This window comes from Crocodylus siamensis, chromosome 1 (genome assembly GCF_052110815.1).
Source record: "Crocodylus siamensis isolate JL-2025a chromosome 1, ASM5211081v1, whole genome shotgun sequence".
In the NCBI taxonomy this organism is placed as follows: domain Eukaryota; kingdom Metazoa; phylum Chordata; order Crocodylia; family Crocodylidae; genus Crocodylus; species Crocodylus siamensis.
Genome location: NC_143395.1, coordinates 143,090,814 through 143,115,504, shown reverse-complemented (window position 1 = coordinate 143,115,504; position 24,691 = coordinate 143,090,814). Strand labels below are relative to the sequence as shown.

The 24,691-nt window shown below is 37.7% G+C and overlaps 1 protein-coding gene across 1 annotated transcript in view; it reads right to left on the bottom strand.

The window, feature by feature from the left end:
• RYR2 (ryanodine receptor 2) overlaps nt 1–24,691 on the bottom strand; it is an 830,495-nt gene that overhangs the window by 79,223 nt on the left and 726,581 nt on the right. Inside the window, exons 79-82 of the mRNA XM_090044772.1 lie at nt 16,331–16,430; nt 15,035–15,114; nt 13,373–13,449; nt 8,834–8,907 (exon numbers count right to left, since the gene is read on the bottom strand). Coding sequence (XP_089900898.1) covers nt 8,834–8,907; nt 13,373–13,449; nt 15,035–15,114; nt 16,331–16,430 — 331 coding nt within the window. The remainder of the gene's footprint in view (nt 1–8,833; nt 8,908–13,372; nt 13,450–15,034; nt 15,115–16,330; nt 16,431–24,691) is intronic.

Sequence of the window (24,691 nt, the reverse complement as noted above, 5' to 3'; positions counted from 1 at the left end):
TTAGATGTTCAGTTCTCAGGATGAAGATGCCATTTAATGACTGAAGAAAGGTGTCTCCATGGAGACTGTAAATTTTGCCTCTGGAATTCAGATCCACTTCTTTGCATAAAAAGGGAAAGAAAGCCTCCATTATTGTGTACACAACTTACAGGCTGTGTGGCATATTACCCTTAAGACATGTTAACTGCATTTACAGTGCGAGTGTCTGAGAATTCAAGCAGTAAAACACATGTTAAGTGGCATCACAGAGCAACAAAGTTAGGACTTTTCCTGCAAGGAGTATCTCCAGATTGTATTACATAACATGTGTTGAGCTCATTTGTCACTGCTCCATGGAGGTGATATGACCAGGAGACTTTCAAGTGGTGGGGAGCCTGGGACTGATAAACTGCTGTTTATCAGTCTCAGCCTCCCAGCATGCCCACTGCATCAGAGCAGGTTCAAAACGCTGGTGTGATGGGAGACTAAGACTAACAGATGGCTATTTGTCAGTCCCAGACCACACTTCACACTGCAGTGCACCAGTCTTCACTGGCTCTGTTGCTTAGGCTGTGTTTTATTTAGATCATGGGAAGCATTACTGTGCAAACGCTCAGAAAACTTTCTAATGTATAGTAAGCTGACTATGATCTAAGTAAAATAAGCCTTAAGTATAACTTGGCACAAAGCCCTAATGCCAGCACATACAAACACTTATACATATACTTCCAAATATACACACCTCATATAATACGACTTAAGGAGCTGAGTAACTCCTTAGCTTATTTTCAATTGACATGATGTATATATACTAAAGCACCTCTGATTAGATGTGACTGTTTGGTTAAAATGCTGCCATTGCCCATGCTGCACATAATGATATGACTACATACACAAATGGCTTTATGTCTGCAGTTTGTGCAAAATTGACTGTCCGAGTCTGTGATGTATTGAAACAGAAATACTGTTTGCAGTAACATAAAGATAAGAGTGAATGAAATGAGGTAGGTGTATCTCCTTGAAAGTGCTTGAGACCCAGTTTACTATTTCTCTTTTATCCCCCATTTTGAAACCCCCCATTTCTATTAATATTTGAATATATTTCTGACATTACATATAAAGCAGTTGCATGTAAATTTAACATTCACAAAGGCATAAGGGCTCAGTTTTGATGACTGTAGAATTGTCAAATGAATGCAAAGATTTATCATAGTAACAAAAGTAAATTTATTCCCATTATAAGATTCCAGTATTGCTAGGGTATGTTATGAGTGTTATAAGCACCAGCACTATACATTTTATGGAAAGTGGCTCACTGAAGATTCAAACTAAATAAGAAAGCAACCCTTTTGCCACTGACCCCATACAACTGCAACTTCTGCTAGCATAGACAAGCTTCTCTTGTGCTGGTGTACAGAGCACTCTTAGATGGAGACTCTACTACAGATGGAAAACATATCTACAATGCAAGCTGAAGTGACCAACTCTGGCAAGGAACAGGATGCACTCAAACTGCCTGGGAAATTCACTACTGTAAAACATCTGCATAACAGCTTCAGTTGGCTTAAACATATTGCTGTTATGAATTTAGTTTCAGGATGTATACGACTGCTCCTAACATGAGCACCTATGATCTCCAAAGACCATCCAACTACTTAAGGATAACTGTGCCACCCTGCCCTGCCTTCTGCTACAGCAATATAAAGGAACTTCAGGGTAAATAAGAATCAGGCTAAATGAAACTAAGCTCCCCACCACATGTTCATTTTTAAAGTGCCATGCAAATCAGCTGGTTTGACATTTTATGGCATGATAAATTGATTGAATGTGTGGCATGTTACCATTAATCATGGGATAAATGTAACACCTGCCAGAGGTGTAAAGAACATGCTTAAAGTAATCAAATGGAAAAGCATGAAACTAACACATCTGATCTGAAAGTTAGCAGGTGGTTATCTCTGTAGTGTTGAGATCCATTTATTTATTTTCCTTTATTCATGTCTATTTGTATTTAAAACTATTTTCCTCTGTAATAGCTCTCTGTTCTATCATATGGAATATTTGCTTCAAAACTAATGAAGGGCTAAACTTTAAACAGTTACTTCTCAGGCTTTCCAAGTTCAGACTTAATAAAAACAAGAATTTTCAAAACCAAAGACAAATAGAAATAATTCCTGTATACAGTGAGCAAAAAAAACTATAAAGCAAAGAATTGCTTATTGAGAACTCAGCATTCACCTACAGTGTTTTTTGTTTGTTTTCCCTAAGTTACAAGCATATCTGTTCTTATGTATAAAAATACAAACATTTAACTGAATGGAAATGAAAAGAAAAATGAGCTTATACATCTATAAAAAGCATAAAATTATAATTATTTTTATTTTAATCCTCTAGATGTCATTTATATGAAAATTTGTTTATTTTAGACAAAGCAGCATAGAAAATTAGGTTTGGAAGGGACCTCAGGAGGTCATCTAGTCCAATCTCCATTACTTTTAGCTTGACAATGTCCCTTAAGGACATACGAGTAGATTAGTATATTAAGCACTTGTATTTACATATCATCCTCTAACATAACAATTTATCATTGGTCTCATATATATATCTAAATGTCTCTCAGTTTCATAGCTTAAACATCCATGCATATCTAAAGACAAGACATCTGTCAATATAATTGTTGTAAATATGATTTTAGCAAAGAACATTTGTGCTTTGAGGTCAACTAATATTTTGCCTGTAAAGATATCATCTATTGTTTAGATGTTCTTTCCTTATAAAGGTTGTAATGGGAAAATAAGAATTTTGCCTCTTATAGAGATTTAAAATATCTGTAGCGTCTTATATAAAGAAAAAGAGCCACAAATTGTTTAAGGGAATTAAAACATGTACCCAAAACCTGTGTTCAATTAGTAAATAACTTCTCCCAAATCTTAGAAATATTTTTCCAGTATTGCCAATTATTTTGTGTGTGTGTGTGTGTATACACAACACACTAATATTTAATAGATATAAGATTATGAAGATTAATGTGAGTAAAAAAAATGAAATGACTTGTGGAGAGTTTATGTTTTTATGGATACTACTTTGCAATACTTTCTTTAAATGGCTCAGGGCAGAAGCAGTGGTCAGAAAAGACAACTGGAAGGTAGAAAATTCTCGGCTTCCTTTTCTAATTCTTTTAAATGACTGTATGTGATCTTGGTTCAAGCATTTAACCTTTTTGACTAGTATAACCCTTCTGTAAAATAAGTATAATTATGGTTACTGATCAGAATAAGAAACCTTATGAGTCTTATCATTATTTATGAGTGAGTCTTAATTGTTTGTAAATTAATAAGAGAGGAGCTATGTGTGTTAACTGTTTGCAAAGAAGTCTAAGTTCCTCATTTTGAAATATTATTATTGATAATATCCAACAGATGTTAGAGTTATTACTATTTTAGGGATCTTGTATTTATATGAAAATAAGGATGTCAATAGCTTGACCTGGATTTTCTTTTGTTGTTGTTGTTTATCTGCAGTTTGATGCATTTAAACATACTCTACTAGGAACAATAGCTTTATGCAAACCATGTCAAAATGGATCTAGGAGAAGCTGAGTTTCATGCAGCAGGTAAATTTCACAGAAGTTGCTTTACCAAATGTTTATGAACCACATTTAGGAAAAATCATTTCAATCCAAAAACTAATTCAAGTTTCTTTGTGAATTTAAAAAAAAAAAAATTGCACTTTCAAGCTTATTAAAATTTATGGTGAGGTAGCACACACTGAGATTTAAATGAAAAATGAAAAGCCATCATATGAGAAAATGAACATTTGTATGTGTCTTTGGTTTTGAACCTTTTTTTGTAAAAATAAAAAAAAAATCAAAACAAAAATACATACAGAAGATACAACACTGAGTACATCACAAAAACAAGTAAGAAACACATTTGCTAAAGAACCATCAGTGTTTTTACCAGTGGGGGTTCCAGGATTTTATACAGAAAGATGGTACTGGCAAGAGGTTAATTGAAACAAGGTACTTCAATGGGGGCAGTACAAAAGGAATAGTTGGAAAAGAGCAATACATCTTACCAACATAGTGACTCACTACAGGGTATTCTGTCTAATGCCAGTGTTGATATCGGAAAAGACACTGAACTTTGCATAGCACATCACAATTAGGCAGTAGGGGTGTCCAACATGGGCCGTATTTTATTCAGATTCAGATTCAGCCCAAATCAGGGACATTGATTCAATTCGTTGATTCAGATCACAGTTCTGATCTGATTCAGCCAAATCTGAATCTGAAGATTCAACGCTGATTTAGAGAATCAGTGATTCAGTCATAGACACAGCTTAAAGGTTTTTTCTACATACCTCAAGGTACCAGGCATGGCTCATGAATCCTGCAGCAGACGGAGCATGCCGCAGGAGTGTGTGTGTGTGGGGGGCAGGGGGCCCACATGTTCAGCGGCAAACCCAGAAGAGTGGTCTGGAAGTATTTCTGGTCCACTTTAAGGTCCGCCGTCATGTGTGCAGGGGACCGCCCCCCCCCAACTTCCCACCTAGTTCAGTGATTGGCCATGGAGGGACCCCAGGTGCACCCCCAGGCCCAGGAGGCACCAATTGCCAAGCCAGGGCGCGGGGGGAGAGGGTTTCCTCATGAACTCCCTGGCACACCCAGAAGTAGATCGGAAGTGTTTCTGGTCCATTGCTGAGCAAACTGGGGACTCCTCCCCCACTCTCATGGGTCGCTCCATCTGCCCTACCATCTCAGCATTCATGAGCCACCTGATACCTTGAAGCATGTAGAAAAAACATTTAAAGCTGTGTCTATGCCCAAATCATCAAATCTCTCCAAATCAATTCAGAGTTTTCCAATTAATTTGGAGATATTAAAGGGTCTCCTGATTCTATATGGATTTGGAGATTCAGTCGCCAAATCAGGCCGAATCTCCATTGAACTGAATCAGCAACTAAAGCTTCACAGAGCCCTATTAGGCAGGGAGTTTTGACTTCAGGGAGAGCAGGTTCAAGTTTATAGTCAATAGCAGCAAGTTAACAATTAATAACATTTCGCATCAAATGCAGATCAAGTAAGAAAAAGCTTCCAGTGTGCACTCTAGATTTCACTCCACTGAGAATTAACTCTGCAATCCTGAGTCTTGGAATAAGCATCTCCCTTCAGGTCCCTCTACCTTAGTGCTGACACTGTTGTGGAGTAACTGTTCAGGGTGGCTGGTAATCACGAGTTCAGCCATTCCTTAAAAAAATCTAGCAGATTTGGAAATCATTTCCAGAATTAGCTATATATATATATATATATATTTACAGACACAGTATTTGGGTGTGCATAATGCTAATGGGTCCTGGAATTCATATAAAATTACTTTCAGTTAATTTACTTGGATGTACCCAGTGCAGATGAATTCTGAGTGTCTAGCGGACACACATTTTCTCTGTTGTCACCAAAAATATATACTGAAGGGGACAAATATCAAGAATAACTCATTACAATTTGATATAATCCTGAAAAAAGGAGTGCTAGAGCTTTAGTGGTGTTTAAAGTTTGGTAGGTAGCATAGTTAAAAAGCTCTCTAAAAACATTCCCTTCACCTAACTCAGAAGGTGGCCATTGTTTTATATGTCACTATTTTATCTAAAGATTTCCTTTGCTGTAATGATATTCAAAAGGTCTCAGAGCCTAAATATAGAATTTTACTAATCTCTCAGTTAAAGAGGAGTCCCTTTAAGAGAATTAAAATTCCAGCTCCCCCTTGTCTCTTCATTTTTGTGGAGGCTTCTATCTTATGTATATACAATATTTCTGCTTTCATGTTTTAAATTCTCATTTTCTTACTGCTCGAGAGTTTTAAAATAATGTAACCTACTACTTGTTTCTTTTCTTAATCTTATTCTAGAAGATTAAAAAATGTGTGAAGTTTCAAAATTTTCCAAAATAAGGAAGAAATACTTCTATTTTTAAAAAAAGTTAAATTAGAGAAGTTTCACTGCTCTACAACATCAGTTCCTAACTGCGTAACGTAAACCTAGCTAGTGCCACTTGTATATTGGTTGTTGTAATACCCCATTTTGACCCACCCACAAAACCCACTCTGGATCCACCACTGATTTCCTGCGATTGCACAAGTCAATGCAGCGATAAAGCCACATTAAATACACAACATAAATACTACAGGAGGACTACAGAACAAAGGTTTATATAAATATATATGTATACTTTTTTTAAACATCCAACCATTGCAAATACTGGGCCCACTAAATAAAAGAACCATCAAACAAAAATAAATTAAATAAAAAAAAGCTTGCTGCTCTTACATCTAGTGTGCCAGTTACTGTGCAAATCCTGAGAAAGGGAGGAAAAACAAAGAGGTGGGGAAAGTTGACATAAAAACTGAAAAGTTTGGTTTACACAATTATAATAGTAATAGAAAAGAACCCACTAGTTTAAAAGCCTTACAGGAACAAAAAACTAATGGTGTTCAGGAGCTGTACAGTGCTGACACAAAGCTAACGACAGGAAAAATAAATAAAAGGCAGTTTGATTTTAATAATTACCACGCTCATGAGTGATGACTGAGGAAGGGAGGACAGGACATTTAGTTCAAAGAAAAGAAAACGGGGGAAAAAAAAGAAAAAAAAGTTGAGAATTTGTTTTTAGCAAATACAAGATATATTCAGTATTGTTTTTGGCAAATTAGTTCTGTAAAAAATATAAAGATCAAATTAAAAAAAAACCCCAAACAAAAAGCCCTAAAATGAGGAAGCATAAAAATATCTGACATAAGAAAAATCATTTAATGCAGTTAGCAAAGAGTTACTTATACTTGCACGCAAAATTTGTCATTCCTAGTAATATAAGCAGCTGATTTAAAAAAAAGTCCATTTCAGAAGTTAACATTATGTACAATAATTTATAAATAGATATTAAAGGAAATTATGTCCAGAATGTCCAAACATTCTGGAAAATAATTTGCAGTGAAACATGAAAGCAATGTTCAAGTTAGTCTATGCCTTGTAAGTCAGAGCAAAATACTGCTCAAGCCACAGGTGTCGGCCCAAAGTTTACCCGTGGAAGTGCTCAAATGAGTCAAGCATGCAGGATTTAGTGAACTGTGGGAGCATTTTCAGAGAAAAAGTAATTATGATCTGTCTTAAAGGCATTCAATCAAATTAAACAATTCATGGTGTTGATTTGATGCAAGCACCAAATAACTTATAAATATGCTACGTAAAACAATTACAAGCATTGTAACCAATGAAAGGGGCAGTGCAACATGTATGAATTCGGAACTTCAAAATACAACAAGGGATAGGCAGTCAAGCTTTTTTTCCTTGTTTTTAAGAATAAAAACCATTGTAAAGGTTTATTTAACTGTGGGGTTTAAACAGAGTACAAATGAAGATTATACTTGAGAATAGAGGGAGAAATGTGGTTTACTAGTTCTATTATTAAGGTAAAAAAGTAAACCTAATGGTTCCAGACAATCACACTAATAGGATGACAGAACCCACTGTGAGACAGAAGAAAGAAATTGACAATGAACTGACAACACTGAGGGTAATAAAGCCAAATTGGTTCAAAATCAAAACTAAACATAAAACACCATAATATTTCCCAAAAAGACAAACTGAACATAATTACTTGTAAAGAAGAAACTTCCATAGAGACATCTTCCAAATTGCAGTTGCAATTCCTATAGCCTCTAATGTTTAATTTAGTGCTTACTAAATTATATATTTTTTATTCAAACCAGAGACAGGTTTACAAATCAGTGGGAACCTTTCATTTTATTTTATGCTAAAACTGGTTAGGGATTTCTGAAACCCTTAATGTAGGGCCTTGTTACATGTTAATTTTAAATAGTTTCTGCAGCTCATAACCCTTGGATTGTCCATAGATTAACACTTGAAACTAGCTTGAAGTACTCTTTCGGAGGCTTAAGCTTACGCCACTCAGCCTAAATTTATTTCTGATCTGTGTTACCCAGCTCATGTTATACTAATGTGTGGCCACCTACCTATCCCCTCCATCCCTGCTGGCCCAGATCAGATTTGTTGTCCCCTGCACAGCCCAGCACCCCAGTTCTCTGCTTGCCATGCCTCTGCCTCCTCCCCCACACCATTTTCACTTGCTGCTGCCCATGCTGTCTACCCCAGGGGAGCAGGCAGGGAAGGGTTAATCTGCCTGCCCAGCCACTGCTGCCCCTGCTCTCTGGGCTGGGCTCTGCTGAAAGAGCAGCACCCTGGCAGTGGGGGCAAGGCAGGTAGGATAATACTTCCTTGCCTGCTTCCCCAGGACAGACAGCCTGGGCAGCCACAAGTAAGTATGTGGGGGGCAGGAGAGAACCCAGAGGGGCAGGGAGTTGAGCCAACCAGGGAAGACCCAAGGGGCAGGGCAGAAGCCTGCAATGGGGACACGGATTCTTACCTTTCAGTTCTCCAGGCCCTTGCTGGCCTGAACATCTGACTGCTCCAAACTCAGGCTAGCACTAAAACTGATCAACATTTGAGCAGCTCACAGTATAACATGTAACAAGGCTCATAAATGAATGCTGCTGTTTGTTACTGGAATCTGCTTTCAATTTTACATGTAATTTCTTTCATTGCTTCAGAATTATATAAAGCATTTTTCTGGGATGCTCCCTTGCTCTCAGACATGTAGTAGTGAATTTTTTGGTGTTTAGCAAGACCTTACATAGGCTAATTATCAGCTATCTGAAGGAATCATATCTTAACTTCAAACTCTCATATTTCAGTGTGGATTTACAAGGACCCTTATCTAAACAGCTTGCTTCAATAAGGAAGAGTGAAACATGACAGATCCTTTTTGGTGAGATAATAATACCTGATCCCTCTTCTGTCACCATGCCGAGGCCCTCTGCTTTGTTCTGACGTTCAAAAGCATTTAAGTCAAGAACACTGTAATGATAAAAGGAAATGCAAATAAATATTTTGACACATTGATTTTTGAAACTATGAGACTGACAACTGGAAGGATAATTATCTTATTAGCTGAAGAACAGAGAACAGTTTAGATGATAAGTGTAACATGTAATGCCACTAGAGCTAGTCACATTTTTTTAAATAAAAAATTACTTTACAATGTTGCATTTCTGGAGTAATTAAAGTAAGATCAATGACAAGACTTACACTAGAAATTATACATGAATTTGTCTCTAATGTTGACCATCTAGTTTGTTCTGTGTACTCCTTACCCATAAAGCCAGCAATTTCTAAGCCTATTAACTGGATGGTTTACATGCAGAAAGTCATAACAGTGTCTCTGAAAGTCTACAAGGTGGACTACCAATATTCTTATGCCCTTCCTTAGAAAAATGGCCTCTGTATCATGGATAAAATCTACTGCTTCTGCCCTTTCACATTAAGCACTATAGTGTGTTGTACATAAATATTTGGATGCCTTGATCTCTGGTACTGGATTCCCCTGAGCTCCAGAATATTGAAATGGAGATAGGCCTCTTAATGTGACAACTGGCATTATTTGGTAAACTTCTCATAATGAGTTCTCCGCTTCTACTTCAAAGCATTAGTCACTACAGATATAGTAGGGAGCACTGAAAAGAATGGAACATTTTTGCACACCTGCTGCAAATACCTCCACCAGAGGATTTCAAAACAACTTCTGGGATTTGCATCTTCCACTTATATTGTGTACATCTGGATACTAAGACACCTTCAGCCAGCCCTGCACAAGGTATATTCCCATGGCTGAGAGCCTCATCAGATGATGGGACTCATCACCGCAGGAGCTTGCTACTTGCTGGTGCAGGGGGAAATCAGGATTGAGATCCCGGACTCCACTTACACTAGCAATAAGGCATGATGGGATCTGATGCTGGATCCAACAATTATGTCTCCTGCCATGCATGTATGGCATAGCCAGTAGCATGATTGTGGGGATCCCAAACTGGATCCCATTGTGCCTTTACTTACATATCTACCAGGTGCCTTAGTGGCTTGGGACAGAAATTACACATAAACCAGAAGAAGTGATCAGAGACCAGTGCAAATTTGTAATACAACAGAAGTTCAGTGCACATAAACCACTTTCAAAATGGCCAAAACTGGTTTAAGATGAACTTGAATGGATGCGGCATCAGATTTAACTGTTTTAGGTTAAATCACTTAACTGAGCTTCTGTCCCAGATCCCCTCCAGATTCAAGTCAACTCACAGTCCCCCAACATCCCAGGATGCTTTGTACCCCCCTCACTTTGCACCACACAGGGTGGCCAGTTTAACGTTGGCAAAGCTGTCTGCTCCAGTGGAATAGGGAGGTATGCTCTAGTGTCCCCAGCTTCTGGCCTAGGCCACTGCAGGCATGTGGCTGCATTTCCGGATTCAAGAGTAAATGTCTGTTCCCTTGCTTATCGGTTCAATCTACACAGCCTAGACTATTCTGTGAGGATTGAATCAATTCAGCCTCAGGATTTTTGACTATCTCTATTTAGCCAGTGTGGCACACTTGCTCTCCTAAACAAACACAGCTATGAAACTTCAACTTTGGGACACAGTATGTGCAGTGCAGTGAGGACACCTCTCAGGATGCTGCTGCTTTGCACCATACAGACATATCATTAGAATGTCTGTCATTCAGGGATGTGAGAGCCCCACATGATAAACAAAAACCTTGGGGATTTTTGATCAGCATGCGGTGATATTCTCAGATTAGGGTAAAAATATTAACTAACCTCAACCTAACTAACGTGCACACACCCTAACCAAAGTTAGTTACAAAGTGCTAACCCATCTGGAAGTCAGATGCCTCCTGCAAGCTAGCAGCTGGGACAATAAAAAGAAACTGAGGGCTGGAGAACAGAAATAGGAGGATAGCCCAAAGGAATTTAGTATCAGATTCAACCAATGGACACTGCAGGCTAAAGAGGTTCAACTCTCCACGTTTTGGGGCATATTGGTCAGAAATGAAACAAAGATAAGTACTTGAAGAACAAAAAAAAAGTCAATTTGATCTTTTTCATGGGAGTGGGGGGTGGAGAAGAGGATTCTTTTTTGTTGGCCACCTCTACTGTCCAAGCTGCTTTACCTCAAACAGTAAGACCTTGAGGGAAATGTAGTACTAGTGGATTCTCTGAACCCCCAATGCTTCTTATCTTCTGCAAAACAGAAGCTGAAAATGGGAGTCTATGATCTATCATGCTTTTTTTTTTTTTTTGGAAACATTTACTTCTGTGTGTTTCCACTTGTCAGTCTACAAGATCCTGACAGCAATTGTCAAGGTACAGCTGCTTCTTTCCAGTTCCATGACTTTCCCCAGGCAAGAAAAAAAATCTCCCAATGCAGCAAAACAAACAGCTTCATTCCTTTCTATCCCTTCAAAAACCCATTAACCTCCTTCCTTATGCAGGTCTTCTCTGGAAACACAGATAAAAGACCTTTATATAGCATCTTGAAAGCAATCACATCTGCAACAAGTCATTGACTCATCACTGATAATGACTTACCATATATACTTGAATAGAAGATGACCCTGGTTATAAGACAACCCCCCAGTAATTAAAAATTCTCTATAGGGAAAAAATATCAATTTGTTATAATTTTCCTGGTACAGAATCTAAGTATTGAATATTTGCCTTGAATTTATCCCCCTCCTACTGCTACAGCAGGGAAAATAAATCTAGGGGGTCAAGTAGCCCTTTGCTCTCTGCTTCTCACCTTTCCCCTCTGCTTCATGTTGGATCCTGCTCTCCCTGAGCAAGTTGAATTGAGGAGCAAATTTGAAAACAATACCTGAAATTAAACATCGCTGTAGCAATTTTCATATAGTACCCATGAACTTAATTTATCCAGAATTGATGCAAGGTACCTTTTTTTGAAACTGCTGCAAGTTTTAGCACAGGTAAACATGCTTTAGAGCAGTGTTTTGGTACCTACTTAGATGTAGTACAAATTATGCATGATATTAATCCAAAGTCAAAAGCTCATGATTTACCACATGCTTCACTGGACTGGAGCCCACCAGAGACAACAACATTTCAAGCCATGGTAACCCCACAGCTTAGCACTGTTCAGTATGTGAATATACTCTAGATTATCCCCGGCTTTCCCGATAAAGGATCTTTGTGCTAATTAGAACCAGGTGTTCTTATCACAGGTCCTGGGATCCTCCAAAAATTATATGCAGAGGAGGTGCAGGGCAACCTGTCCAGTTTCACCTCGGGAAGGGGAGGGCCACACTAATCATATGCCCCAGGATCCAAGGGTGTGGTGGAAGGATTCTGAGTGACCTGTATGCAGTGTGGTGGTTCACCATGACTTGGGAAAAACTGGTGTGGAGGGGGACTGTGTTTAATGGGCACTACCATATTTGTTATTCAGATGGGCTAGACTAATCTATTCTTGTGATAGGTTCCTAATAGTATGTTTGCCCAATGTGGACCATATGTTTTATAGTCATGCTCAGTGCTGGCTGCATGTATTCAACTTTATAGCTGGTTTCCATTGCTGAGCACATATTTGGCAGCAACATAATGACACGCTATGTATTTAGTGAGATTTCCTTGTACACCATTATAAGATGAGGGGCTTTTTTCCCCATGCCAGTGGCGGAGGGGGGGACCTCATTTTTTATACAAGTAAACTTGGTACTACTAACTCTGGTCATCAATAAATGCATCAGTCAATCATAAATGTCAAAAAATGATGCAAGAAGAAACACCACCTCAACCATCACCTAAAATCATTAAATCCAAAGCATATCTGCTATCACACCTAAAATCAAATTATACATAAAGCATATCAGATTTCCAGTACAAGGAGCTCCTTCCACAAAACATCTAGAAGCAGCTAAGAGATCCAAGAGTCCTAGATTGCAAACCTGAGTAGAAAATAGCAGGCAGATAGTTCTGATCTGATTGCTTTCACCTGCAAACATAAGCTTTTACTTATTATGACAAAGTGGAGAGGGCAGAATTGGGCCACTGAAATCCAAGAATAAATAGCAGAAGGCCACAAGAGTAGCAGCTTCTAAATAGACATGGAGTGGGGCTCTCTCACATGGGAGTAAAATATTAGAGAAGGCAATGTATTACGCTTCTTTCTCTCTTTTTTTTAGCCATTTCAGCTTCCATTATTCTTCCAAAGTTTCCAAAAAACTTTTCCTAACCTCCTGTTGCAACAGTTGTTGTTTCCCTGGGTATTTTACTGGGAAAAGTTTGATTTGATTTTTTAAATTATTTTTAAAAAGTTCCAGATTATGCTGTAAGACATTGTTGAAAACCTGGGGATATAAAGAAAACCCCCATGTGTGTGGCACACATACTGTTCATGTTCCATCAGGAAATTCTTCCAACATTACAACAAATCCTCTAGCAATGCTATTAATAAACATATAGATAATGTCTTACCTGCAAGACTGCATAAGACCAGCAAGGCTCTGAAAGAAACCCACATCCTTTTTGTCCTTAAGGTAGTCCAGCATTTTCTGCAGAAAACATAAACCACATACTCATTGAATATGTTTATGTTATCTGCTTTCTACATTGCTTATTATGCCAGTTGAAAAATAATGGTGATGGCATATATGCATTACATAAAAAAGGCTCACTGAGAAATATCTCGCTACCATAAGTGGGATGGATTGCTTTAATATACACCAACCCTTCTGAAGAAGGCCATCATATTTTAGACTTTCCTGAAAATAAAAACAGCACTAACCTCAGCATATAGAAAACTAAATACAAAATTTAGCATGTAAAATAGTTTCTCTTGTTTACTCTTTACAGTTTTATGCACATACTCAAACAAGTTAATTTCCTAAAATATAGAACGGAAGAGAGGAAAGGTTGTTATTTCATTTTTAAAAAAATATCTCTGATATTATGATCAAAGGGTTGGGGTGATATGACAATGATGTAAGAAAGAGACAAAATAGACAGACTAACTGCTATAAAGGAAAAGGCACTGCAAAAGCACACACTCAGATTGAAAAAACAGGTATTGTGGCATCATTTTCAGAAGTATCAACATTCAGAAGCTGGTTATTAAAGCAACGATTCAACACTAAACCAATATTAATTCAAGCATGTATAGGCATTTTGAGGATTCAGATTGTTAACAGTTATTTTTTGTCAATCTTGTGTCTAAGGAGGACTGACTCCAAAAAAGGATAACTATTTTTCAGTGCAGCACTACAGAATGTGATCAGAGCAGAAAGTGGCACCTGGGGCTGGAAGAGGTCCTAGACAGACATAATACTAGGATTGCTTTGCTAAAGCACTTGAAGCACTACAAAAATGTAGCGCTAGAGATGCAGACAAACACAACACATTCCCCCAACTGCCCAGCTCCTGCCTGGAGCACTTCCAGTGTGCTCTCCAGCCACAGAGTACAAGAGGGGATTGCTTGTACTGGAGAACCAGGAAGGGACGCAGCTGAGCCTGCTACAGCCCTAGTTTTCCTGAACATTGTGTCTTTGCTTCTCCATCCTCAGCTGGAACCAGAGCCAGAGGAACTTGTAGGGATTCCTGATCTTCAGCTTCAGCAGCACTCATTAACTGCCCACTCTGCTTCCTATCCTTCCCCCCTTGGATGGATGGAGAGAGAGACGAGCTGGAGAGATAAAAGCTGTGGGATGATGGGCTAACCAGGGATGGAGGGAGTCTCTGTGGACCCTATTACAGTCACTTGCAGCCCCCCTCTGTCCCCCGTCACCTACCATGAGAAGCTCCTGCTCCGGGAGGATCCTACCACCTGACATGGAGCCAGGGCTGCTTAAAACAGGCAACAAGGAGGCTGCACTAGGGTTCACAGAGCCTGGCTATTAGGAATACACAGAAGGAATGCACAGAATAACAAAAGATACTCTACCCAGAGTACCAAAATGAGACTTTCACTGCACACTCCTCTGTCCTAGGGAAGAAGTGTAAGGACAAAGACCACCTGACAAACATTAGTCATATTGCTTAATGCACTACCGGAGGATATTCAGAAATCATGGCAAGGAGAACAATAAAGAACCTATATAAAACAGTATAAACAAATGAATGGCTTATGCTCAAACACTATACCTGTTGAACTGTAGAGTTTCCTCCATTTAAGATGGCAATTCCAAGCTTTAAGGTAGCTGCAACCATTGGACCCATCTCACCTTAAAAATATGAAACCAATACTTTTCAGATCATATTGAAATGGACACAAACTTATTCCACTAACTTATCCTGGTTTAAGACATGCACAGAATGCATTGATTTGAATAACAATATGCAGGAACAAACCATTTAAAATAGTCTCCATTGTAAAACAGATGCATCTGTTCTTCACCATCCTTAGTGTATGACTTAGACTTAGTCACACCACAGAAAATGGCAGCAGTGCACTTTTGAACTAAAACACCTTTGATGTGTTTTAACTCAAAAGTATGCCACCGCCATTTTCTCAGCACTGATGAACATTTTGCCACTTATATAACTGCAAACGACGTAGCGCCAAGCACCTGACACCAAGGTGCTTGCATGTGTAAAAATACCCAGTAGGGATACACAGAATAACAAAGGTGCAGATTGTACAAAAAAAGAGAAGAGAAGAGAAGACAAAAGACAGGAAGAACTGTGTTCAATAATCATAAATCACTCTTCAATCATGACAGCCTCAAACAGTTGGTTCTGAGGTTGGACTCACAATTTGAAGTTGACTGTCAATTTAATTAGGTGTTCTCACTGTATGTATCTGTGGACAGACCTTTGACACTTCCTTAGGGATCAACAGTAAGGTGAAGTATTTATAGCATCTAAAGAAAATTATAATGGACAGCTTTGTTTAAAGAACACTGTTGTGGAAACAGAGCGCAGAAAGGAAGATGGAATTGATGAATGACTAGTATAAGGTGGTGTCTGGTTGACCAAAGCCTAAAGCTGTGTTTTAGCAAAGAACATTGCTGAGGAAGGTGATGGAAGAACAGATAATAAGTGGGGATGGGTGAATTTATTTGAAAAAGAACCAAAAAAACCCATAAAGGTCAGAGCCTGTTTCAAATGCACAGATGCATAAAACCCTGCAATTTGGGGGCCTCGCTTGGCATTGCATACTCTCAACACACAACTATGACCAACCAAATACCTTTCTTTTACCTCCACAATATTTGGATTCCAGGTCTTGATCAGAAAAAACTAAGAAGTTAACTTGTGAGGAATCACAGCCAAAATTTGCTGGATAAGCTTCCAAATAAGCATGCAAAATTTGGATGTGTACTTGAAGAGGAACACAAACAACTTTTTCACAAAAATTAACAACTGGTTTACCTATCAATAAGTATGATTATTTAGAAGATAACCCCAAAGATCATAATTTAAGTGGCAGAAGTTTACCTTTGCTGGCACTGATAGTCTGAAGTACCATCTCCGCAGCACCCCGATCATGCAGTCTGGCTTGCTGGTACAGAAGTTTTTGCTTTTCCATTTCCTTTTCCTGAACACAAATCCCAATCATTTAAATTAAGGACATCAACAGCTATCAGCTCTCCAACGATTTTTTGTTCTCTCTTAGTATATGGGCTCTATTGCAACGTCATAGACCAATTGAACACAAAAAATGGTACTGATCAAATACTTAACACATTAAACAATATTTCCCTGTGTGTTTTTCTTTCTATACTTTTAGTGCTTGGTTTATCTAGAACAAGTTGTCTCAATTGTAAATATTTAGATTAGTTCAAAGCCCATAATTCATAGTATATGTACTGCATACATTAAACTGTCACTTTTATACTATGGTTTTGTAAAATCTTACATTAATTATTCTCTTAATAATCTTCTACATAGTGACTATTACTTGATACTGCTCAGCACGTGGCTCTCGAGTTACAAGTTGTCACCGAATAACAGAACAGATCTTGGAGAATTTTTTTTTCCAAAATGTATAATTAATTGGCAGTAGTATATTTGAGTGTGAATATGACTCATAAGACAGTATAGGTGTTCCCAACCCACATCATTCCCCCAAAATATATTCAATAGAATATATTGTGCCTTTATATATTGCATTCTCTGGTGGCAACAAACATTACTGCATGGGGCTGCTTGAGCGATGGCTGACGTTTGTTCTCTATAATTCAAACTACCACTGAAAACATAAAGAGAAAATAAAAAGCAAACATAAAGGCACAGGTCATTTTAGAGGCTTTCAGAAGGTAAACTGAAGTTTACTGGGAATTGAGAAAGACTAAGCAGTATAAGTTGCAAAATGGAAGTTGCATAGAGCCCTATGAGAGCGAGTCCATCAGATGATGTGGTAGAAAAGCTTAGTCAATGGGACATGACACAATCATTTAGTATCATGTCCAAAAACACAATGGCCAAAACATGTATGACCTAAGAGCAGAAACAGCTGCAGCAGAGGTAGCCAGAGTGACAGCTTTGCTGCCATAAACTTTCCATCCAAAGTACAAAAAAATAGACACTGGAAGATGGAAGAGGTTTAAAAAATGAAGGCTTGCTAGATACAGAATATGAAAAGTAAAAATAATCAAGAAGAGGGGAAAAGTAGAAATGAATTTAAATGAATGAAAAAAGTAACCTTTAAATTAAAGCAAACCAACACAGACATTTATGCTGTTACCAGAGAGTTCTCGCCGAGGCTGGCAAATTTGTTTCTTAAATCTTTGATAATATCGTGCTGCGGAAACAAAATTCATCAGGGTTTTTTTTTTTCACACTATTAGAGCTCCTGTGGTTAAATTTTTATGTTTTTTCCTTAAATTATGTGATAAATCTAAATGGTGACACAAAAAAGGAAAAAAAATATGGCAGCTTTGCTTTATATGTAGCCATGCTAACATCTGAAAGTTTTGCCTTCATGTTTAAACCTCTTCCTGTGGATTGAAAAACAAAACAAAACTACATACACACACACACATACACACGTCACCAAATAATCATTACAACACAGTTTCAGTAAAACTGCAATAAAATATTTTCATCTGCTTCAGAGGTCACTTAAAACTGATAAACATTTTCCCTATTTTTGTTTTCTTTTTAGACCCAACAATCTTTTATTTCTCTTCCATTGCAAGATTTATTTACTTTTGCCCCCTGCCTATATCAGCCATGTTGGATTTAATATCAAGGATTTTTTTATTGATGGTGCAATGATGAAAGCTTATTAGCTTTCTCACCACAAATCATTTGAAGATCAAGAAAATGTGTAGATATAATACCAAGAATTACACAGCAAAAGAGAAGTAGGAAGAAACTCTACTAAAAGAATTGAAGACATGCTGGAGAGAAAGCTATTTCAAGGAGTTTGTGTGAAATGATGCCATTTAGATAATCACCATTGACCGTATGGGGCAGAAAACAAGCAGTTGATCAGTCCTTGGATAACAGCTTCCACATCTCTTATTTCACTTTTTAGCCTGGCTACATTTTCTGCTTCCCTTTTTCTTCAACCAATACTTAAGCATTTGTAGATACTGGATGAGAAGGCCACATGGTAAGAGTCTTGCTTAATGACAACGTTCATGAAATTGCTGTTACCATAGAAAATGTACTTGACTGGGGACCTGTTGCTCAGATATTATCACCGCTCTTTCTGATGTGGGCAGAGTCCTACATATTGCCACCATTGCAGCTCTAGGACTAGCATCTGTACTTAACAATGTTTTCTCAAGTTAGTCGTAAGTAGAGGAGGAATTAGTTTGCTATTTAATTTGCTCTCACATCATTCTCACAATGGCAATAATTTTTTTTTATGCTAAATGAAAAAAGTGGTGATGATAAAATCAAAGATAATGTTGGGGCAGGAGGCTACAGCATGGACAATAACAATAAATCAGTTATATCTTGAATGGGTATAACTGAACACATGAACTATGAACATCGAGAAGCACATGTGTGCATTCTCACTTCAGGCTCTTTCTTGCAAGGCTCTGTATGAGTTAGGAGATTTCCTCAATTACCTTCTTAAAAGCTGAGTCTGTTGAAAACTCAATTTCTGTTTCACCTTGACTTTTTAATACATAAAAACATCCACATGGCAAAACCAGATGCTAAATCTGTTCTGCATTAATGTCTCCATTAAAAATTAATCTTCAAACACTTATCATGTTGCAGTATCCAAGATATACAATTTTTACTGATACATAGAAAAAAAATAATTGCAGTACATCAAAATGACATTAGTTAGGGATTGCTGGCACAGGTTGATGATATTTTTATTACAAATCCCCATGTGTCCTATGCAAAAAGAGATTTTTTTAAATCACCTAAACTCTGCAAGTTTATGAATGTTTTCTCTGGCTATGGGTATAACCAAGATTGATGCTGTTACTTTTGCATTATACATTTGCTGCTTCTTTACATTATGGAACAGAAATTGTCAAAAGGTTGAGATAACCAAAATCCTAATTTTGCTTAATCCAAACAAATTTTCTTTTGTAGAAATATATACACACTTGAAAATAGCATGAAGAGTTTGGGCTTTTGCACAGTGGCCAGTGACTTCAGTGTCATAAGAAAGTAATTATAGTCACAGCAATCCTGGAAGAATGGAGTATTGTTCTATTTACTCATTTTAGTAGTCTCATATATTTCCAAATTAGGGTGGGGCAGATGCAGTTAGTCTATAGCAAAAACTGATATTATTGCATAAGTTTTTAATGCAGGGCAGTCTTTAGGGCTAGGGACACATATTACATATAAACCAGTTTAAGTGATCAAAAACTCATTTAAACCTGTAACAGAACAGATGTTCAGTGCACATAAATCAGCTTGAAAATGGCTGAAATTGGTTTGAGATCAACCAAAGTTGAATGCAGTATCAGACTTAATTGTTTTGACTCAAAACTGTTTGTGCAAACAATGTCTGTCCAGACCCCTTGCTGGTTTAAGATAAACCAGAATCCCCCAGCATCTTGGCATACTCTCTGGGTTGGGCAGGGCTCTGCTCCACAGTAGGGCTGGCCCCTCCCCTCTGCTCCTTCAGTATAGCTCTGGCAGAGACTGCAGGTACAGCAGGGTCTGCCTGGCTTCCCCCCACTGCTAGCTGGACAAGGAGGAAATCCACTCCCACCTCCTGTAACCCACAGCCCCACGGTGGTATATTAGCTAATGCCAAGAGGTGCCTGTGTATGAGCATCTCCATTTTTGCTGGGACAGGTAGACATAATAGTGATGGCTTATGGCTTTTGGAGCTAATTAACAGGCCAGCTGGTAAGCTGTTTAAGAAGAGTTTGAACTAATGGAGAGAGACTATTGTTTTGTTGATGAGGTGATAAACCCTGTTATCAGACCCTGCTGGTCTGTTCACCTGTCAATTTGCTGCAGATAGTATAAAGATGCAGGGAGGGAGGTTGAAAAGCTCCATAGCATCAATGGATGCATGCACTGCACACCCTGCTTGCCTCAGAGTGCTAGCAGGGGGCTTGGGTCTGGTAACACTCCCGCCCCTTGAACAGCCAATGGGAAAAAGCCTGGGATGGTGCAGGCAGACCTCCCTTATCGGACCATCCTGCTAGAGCCTGGCCACACCCCGCTCAGCTCAGCACTGTAGAAGGAAGGGAGGGCTACTGTAGCACCCCCCCAATTTCTAGCCTAAGCCAGTGCAGGCATGTGGCTGAATTTCCTCAGTCCAGAGAGAATGTCTGTCTGGCTACAAACCAGTTCAGCCTAGCTAGGTTAGACTAACCTGCAAAGATTGAATCAATTCAGGCTCAGGCTTTTTGAATTTCTGCCCCTAGCCTAGAAGGACAAGTTCTAGGCCCTAGGTTGTCTGACTGAATTATGAAAGAAAAGGAAACTACCTTGACTATGAAAAAGATTTTTGCTTTACCTTCTCCCTTATTCGTGCTTTTAGTCATTTAGTGTTTGTTACTCAGGCATCCAGTTAATCATCAAGGAATCAGCACATACAGAGTAAAAGGTAAGGATTGTGTTTTCAGATAATATTATTTTCAATATGCTTTTCCTTGGATCACATATATGACTGAAGTTTACAACCAACTGAAGAATACAATACAAAACTTGATCAACAATTTCATTTTCAGTAGTCTTCTTTCAAGTCATCATCACTGGAAACAGAATAATGAAATTCACAAATTCTCTTTTTTTGCTTATTATTCAATAGAAGTTTGCAGGAGTGAGGAAAGAACATAATAGATGTTGTGTTGTTTCCAGGAATTTGTGAATTCTATAAGATTTACAGTCTTATTTTCTTGAGATGAATGAGACACATTTTCAAAAATAGGGTAACTGGATGATTTCAACAAAAGATATAAAAGATGTATTTGTGCATAACTTATGTACAATTTCTTCTTCCGCAGTTTGCTGGCTGCCAGGTAAAGTCTTTATAAAAAGAGTTGCTTGGAAATGACTGTAGAGAATATTTGATGATGAAATAATTTTTGGCAAAAAATTCTAAGACCCGAGAAGAGTGGAGTTCTGAATTGTCTTATCTTGTGATATAATCCACACTTACAAAACATGGCTCTTGTTTATTTTCTCTAGCAGCACCTCTAGCTGCTATACCATTGAGAGGTTGGAGTCTGTTCCTGCCATTTAGCTTAAACCTGTAGCTCAAGAAGTGAAGGTTCATGCTCTTAGAGCCAGAGGGCATGGGGCCAAATACTCAGAGAAGACCTACCAGGGATGTTTTTATAAGAGCAGGAGCTAGGCAAAAATCTTCTACAAACACACAAAACCAACCACACAAAATGTTCTATTTCATTTTTAGAAGAAATTATGACCATAATTTGAAAGACCAAATAATGAGACGGAAGTTTAGAGAGACTAAACTATGGCCAGGTACAGACATTACACTTTTACTGATATAAGTGATTGGAAACTGGTCTATACCTGTAACAGAACACAAGTCTGGTGCACACATTGCTTCAAAAATGGCAGAAGACTGGCTAAGATTTGCACACACCCCCTGCCAAAGGGCAAAAGTGTTCTGTTTGCTACCAATCTAAATGATGCCACTGACAGAAGACCATGTAACTTAGATTCCAAAAGCCAGAGGTGGAATCAATATCTATACCTAGTCCAAGAGAAGGCAAACAGAATCAGAGAAAACAGTGACATTAACTTCAAACCTATTCTGAAATGATCATTTCTCTTTAATCTATCCTCAAATTATCTAGGTTCTACTTTACTCCCTGTGCTGCAGCACTAAAGGAGCTCTGCTTCTCTCTCCCAGATTGTATACTAGACATAAATGTAAAGAACAAATGGTACTACATGCCCCTACACAATATATGTCACTGAATGCTTTGCATACATAAACCTGCAGGTCCCTAATGCAAAATTTATGGGTAATTGTTTACATTTACTTTAAGATAGTTTGTTCTGTAGAGTGCGGTGATTTCTATTACCAAAACAGCCATGTAGAGATACATCAGCTCTAAAGAAAAGTACACTGGGAAAGGAAATGAACCAAGACATACAAATTAGGCATAGAACTGTTCTGGGGAGGAAATTTATTTTATAAAATAACCTTTTCTATTCTACTTGAAAAAATAATTTGGTCACTGTAGTCTCATAATCATAATTCTGTTTCAGTTAACAGCTTAATTCTACCATATCCAGGTTTTACCTAGTTAAAAGTACATTACTGAGTAGTGACATTTTGCTGAGTTGATGCATCTTTTCTAGACTGGAGTCCTGATACCACAATACAGAATAACATAAAGCAAGAGGACTTTTTTTAAAGAACAGATTGAAAAGTATAATTTGATATCTGCTATCAGGTTTTCAGATACAGACACATGCATCATTAAAGTATAACTAATTTATCTTGAAAAAGATCATAAGAAAAGTATTTCTAGTAATATAAAAAGCAAGACTTCCTCTTTTGCTTGCAGAGCTTTCTCTGATTATACTTAGCAGTGCTGATAATACTGTTTCGCTGGGTTGCAAAATTATAATCATTAAAAATTAGCAATTACAAATATTTTATTATAGTAAAAGCCCTGTTATCCAGCATGAGTGGGGAACACCGGGCGCTGGTTAGGTCAAAATTCTGGTTATCTGAAGCAGCACAGGGTGGTGGGTGGCAACAGCAGCCACTGTGTGTGAACTTTCCACTCACCCTCTCCCATCCCAGCCAGAAATTCCAGTTAATAGAGTATTCTGGCTTGTAGGATGCCAGATAACAAGGATTTTACTGTATAGAGCAAATTAGCTAGCATATTAATATGTACTGGCATACAACATTCTTCATCTAGTATGATGCAATATACAAAATGGAAATGGGGTGAGATATTAGGCACAATACACCCATAAACTGTTAACAGTGCAAATATCATGAATAAGCATGTGTGTGGTTGGAAATGACAGAGGTATATTTGTACAGGAAAAAAATGATAAGTTACTAAAATTGAGAAGAAAGCCTTTAAGTCATAAGCATGTCTAATGAAGCATGTCTATACTCTTTTTAGCACATTTCTGACACTGAACAAATAATGATGATGAAATAAGATGTGGCTAATCAAGGTATTTTAGCTACAGTGAATACTTTTATCTGTTGTACCTTGATTGCTTTTGTGGAACCTAATCTGTACTAGTTACAAATAGCTATGGGAAAAAAGAAAAGACCGCAACTGACTCCAAGGGTATTTTGGGAAAAAGAAAAATTGGAAAGGGGGAAAAAATCTTCCTTTTCCTAGCAAAGGAATTCAGAGGAAGCACAGTTACAATTATGTAAGTCAATCTCAGCTTATCCATTCCCTACATTTTTAGATAATTGCACTGAAAAAAACCCCTTAATGCTGCATGTTTCTTCATCTATATTATGAATAGATAGGGTAAGTATAGATATCTAATAGAAAAGACTTAGAATCAAAGAAAATACCATTCTATATTCCCAAAGCATTAAAGCCACGCTAAAACTGCACAGGAACAAAGGCATATCGAGTTAAGTCTGTCACCATATATCCAATTTTATCTTTTTTTTCTTCTTGCCATGTCTCACTGTAGGCTTGCTGCATCTCTATTACTTTTATCTTGATATTAACGTTGCCCTGCAATTGTTAACTTCATCTCCATCAATTTGAGTTGATGTTGTTTTGTTTCATGTTGTCTGCTTCCATATATTTGTATTGTTGATATAATAAATTTGATGAAAATACTTATTCTTAGATTGATGGATTTTATTTCAAGCATTTTCTAAACAGAAAAACATTCTACCAAATATTTCTAAAAGACAACTTCACAGTTTCCAATTTTTTCCTAAAATGTTGAAAAAATCAATTCCCCCAAAGAACTTGCTATATAGTATGACATATTATTCTAAGTTAATCTTCTTTGTTTAGACTTGAAAGGAATGAAGATACCTTTGAAAAAGTTGGAAATTATGTTTCTGATACTTTGTTAATTAAGTAATTAAACATACTTAAACTAATTTACCTCAAACTGAGGACCAATTTAGCAGATTCCAATCTGAATGGATAAGAAATGGTTAGTATAATCTTTTTTTTCCATGGTAAGGTTAAAAAAAACAACTTGGGGAGAAGCAATATGCTCACAAGATAATTTTGGAATTATTGCATTACAAAAACCAGAAAACAATAAGGAAGTTACAAAACAAATCACATGGTTATATATCATACTTCTTTGTATCACTGAGGGACAATTTTTTCCTCTCCTCCATGGGTGTTCAGGGTTCAGCTAGAAACGGGGAACAACTTGGTTCTTCTGTGGTAGCAACACCATACAGGAATTGGGAGCTCATTATCA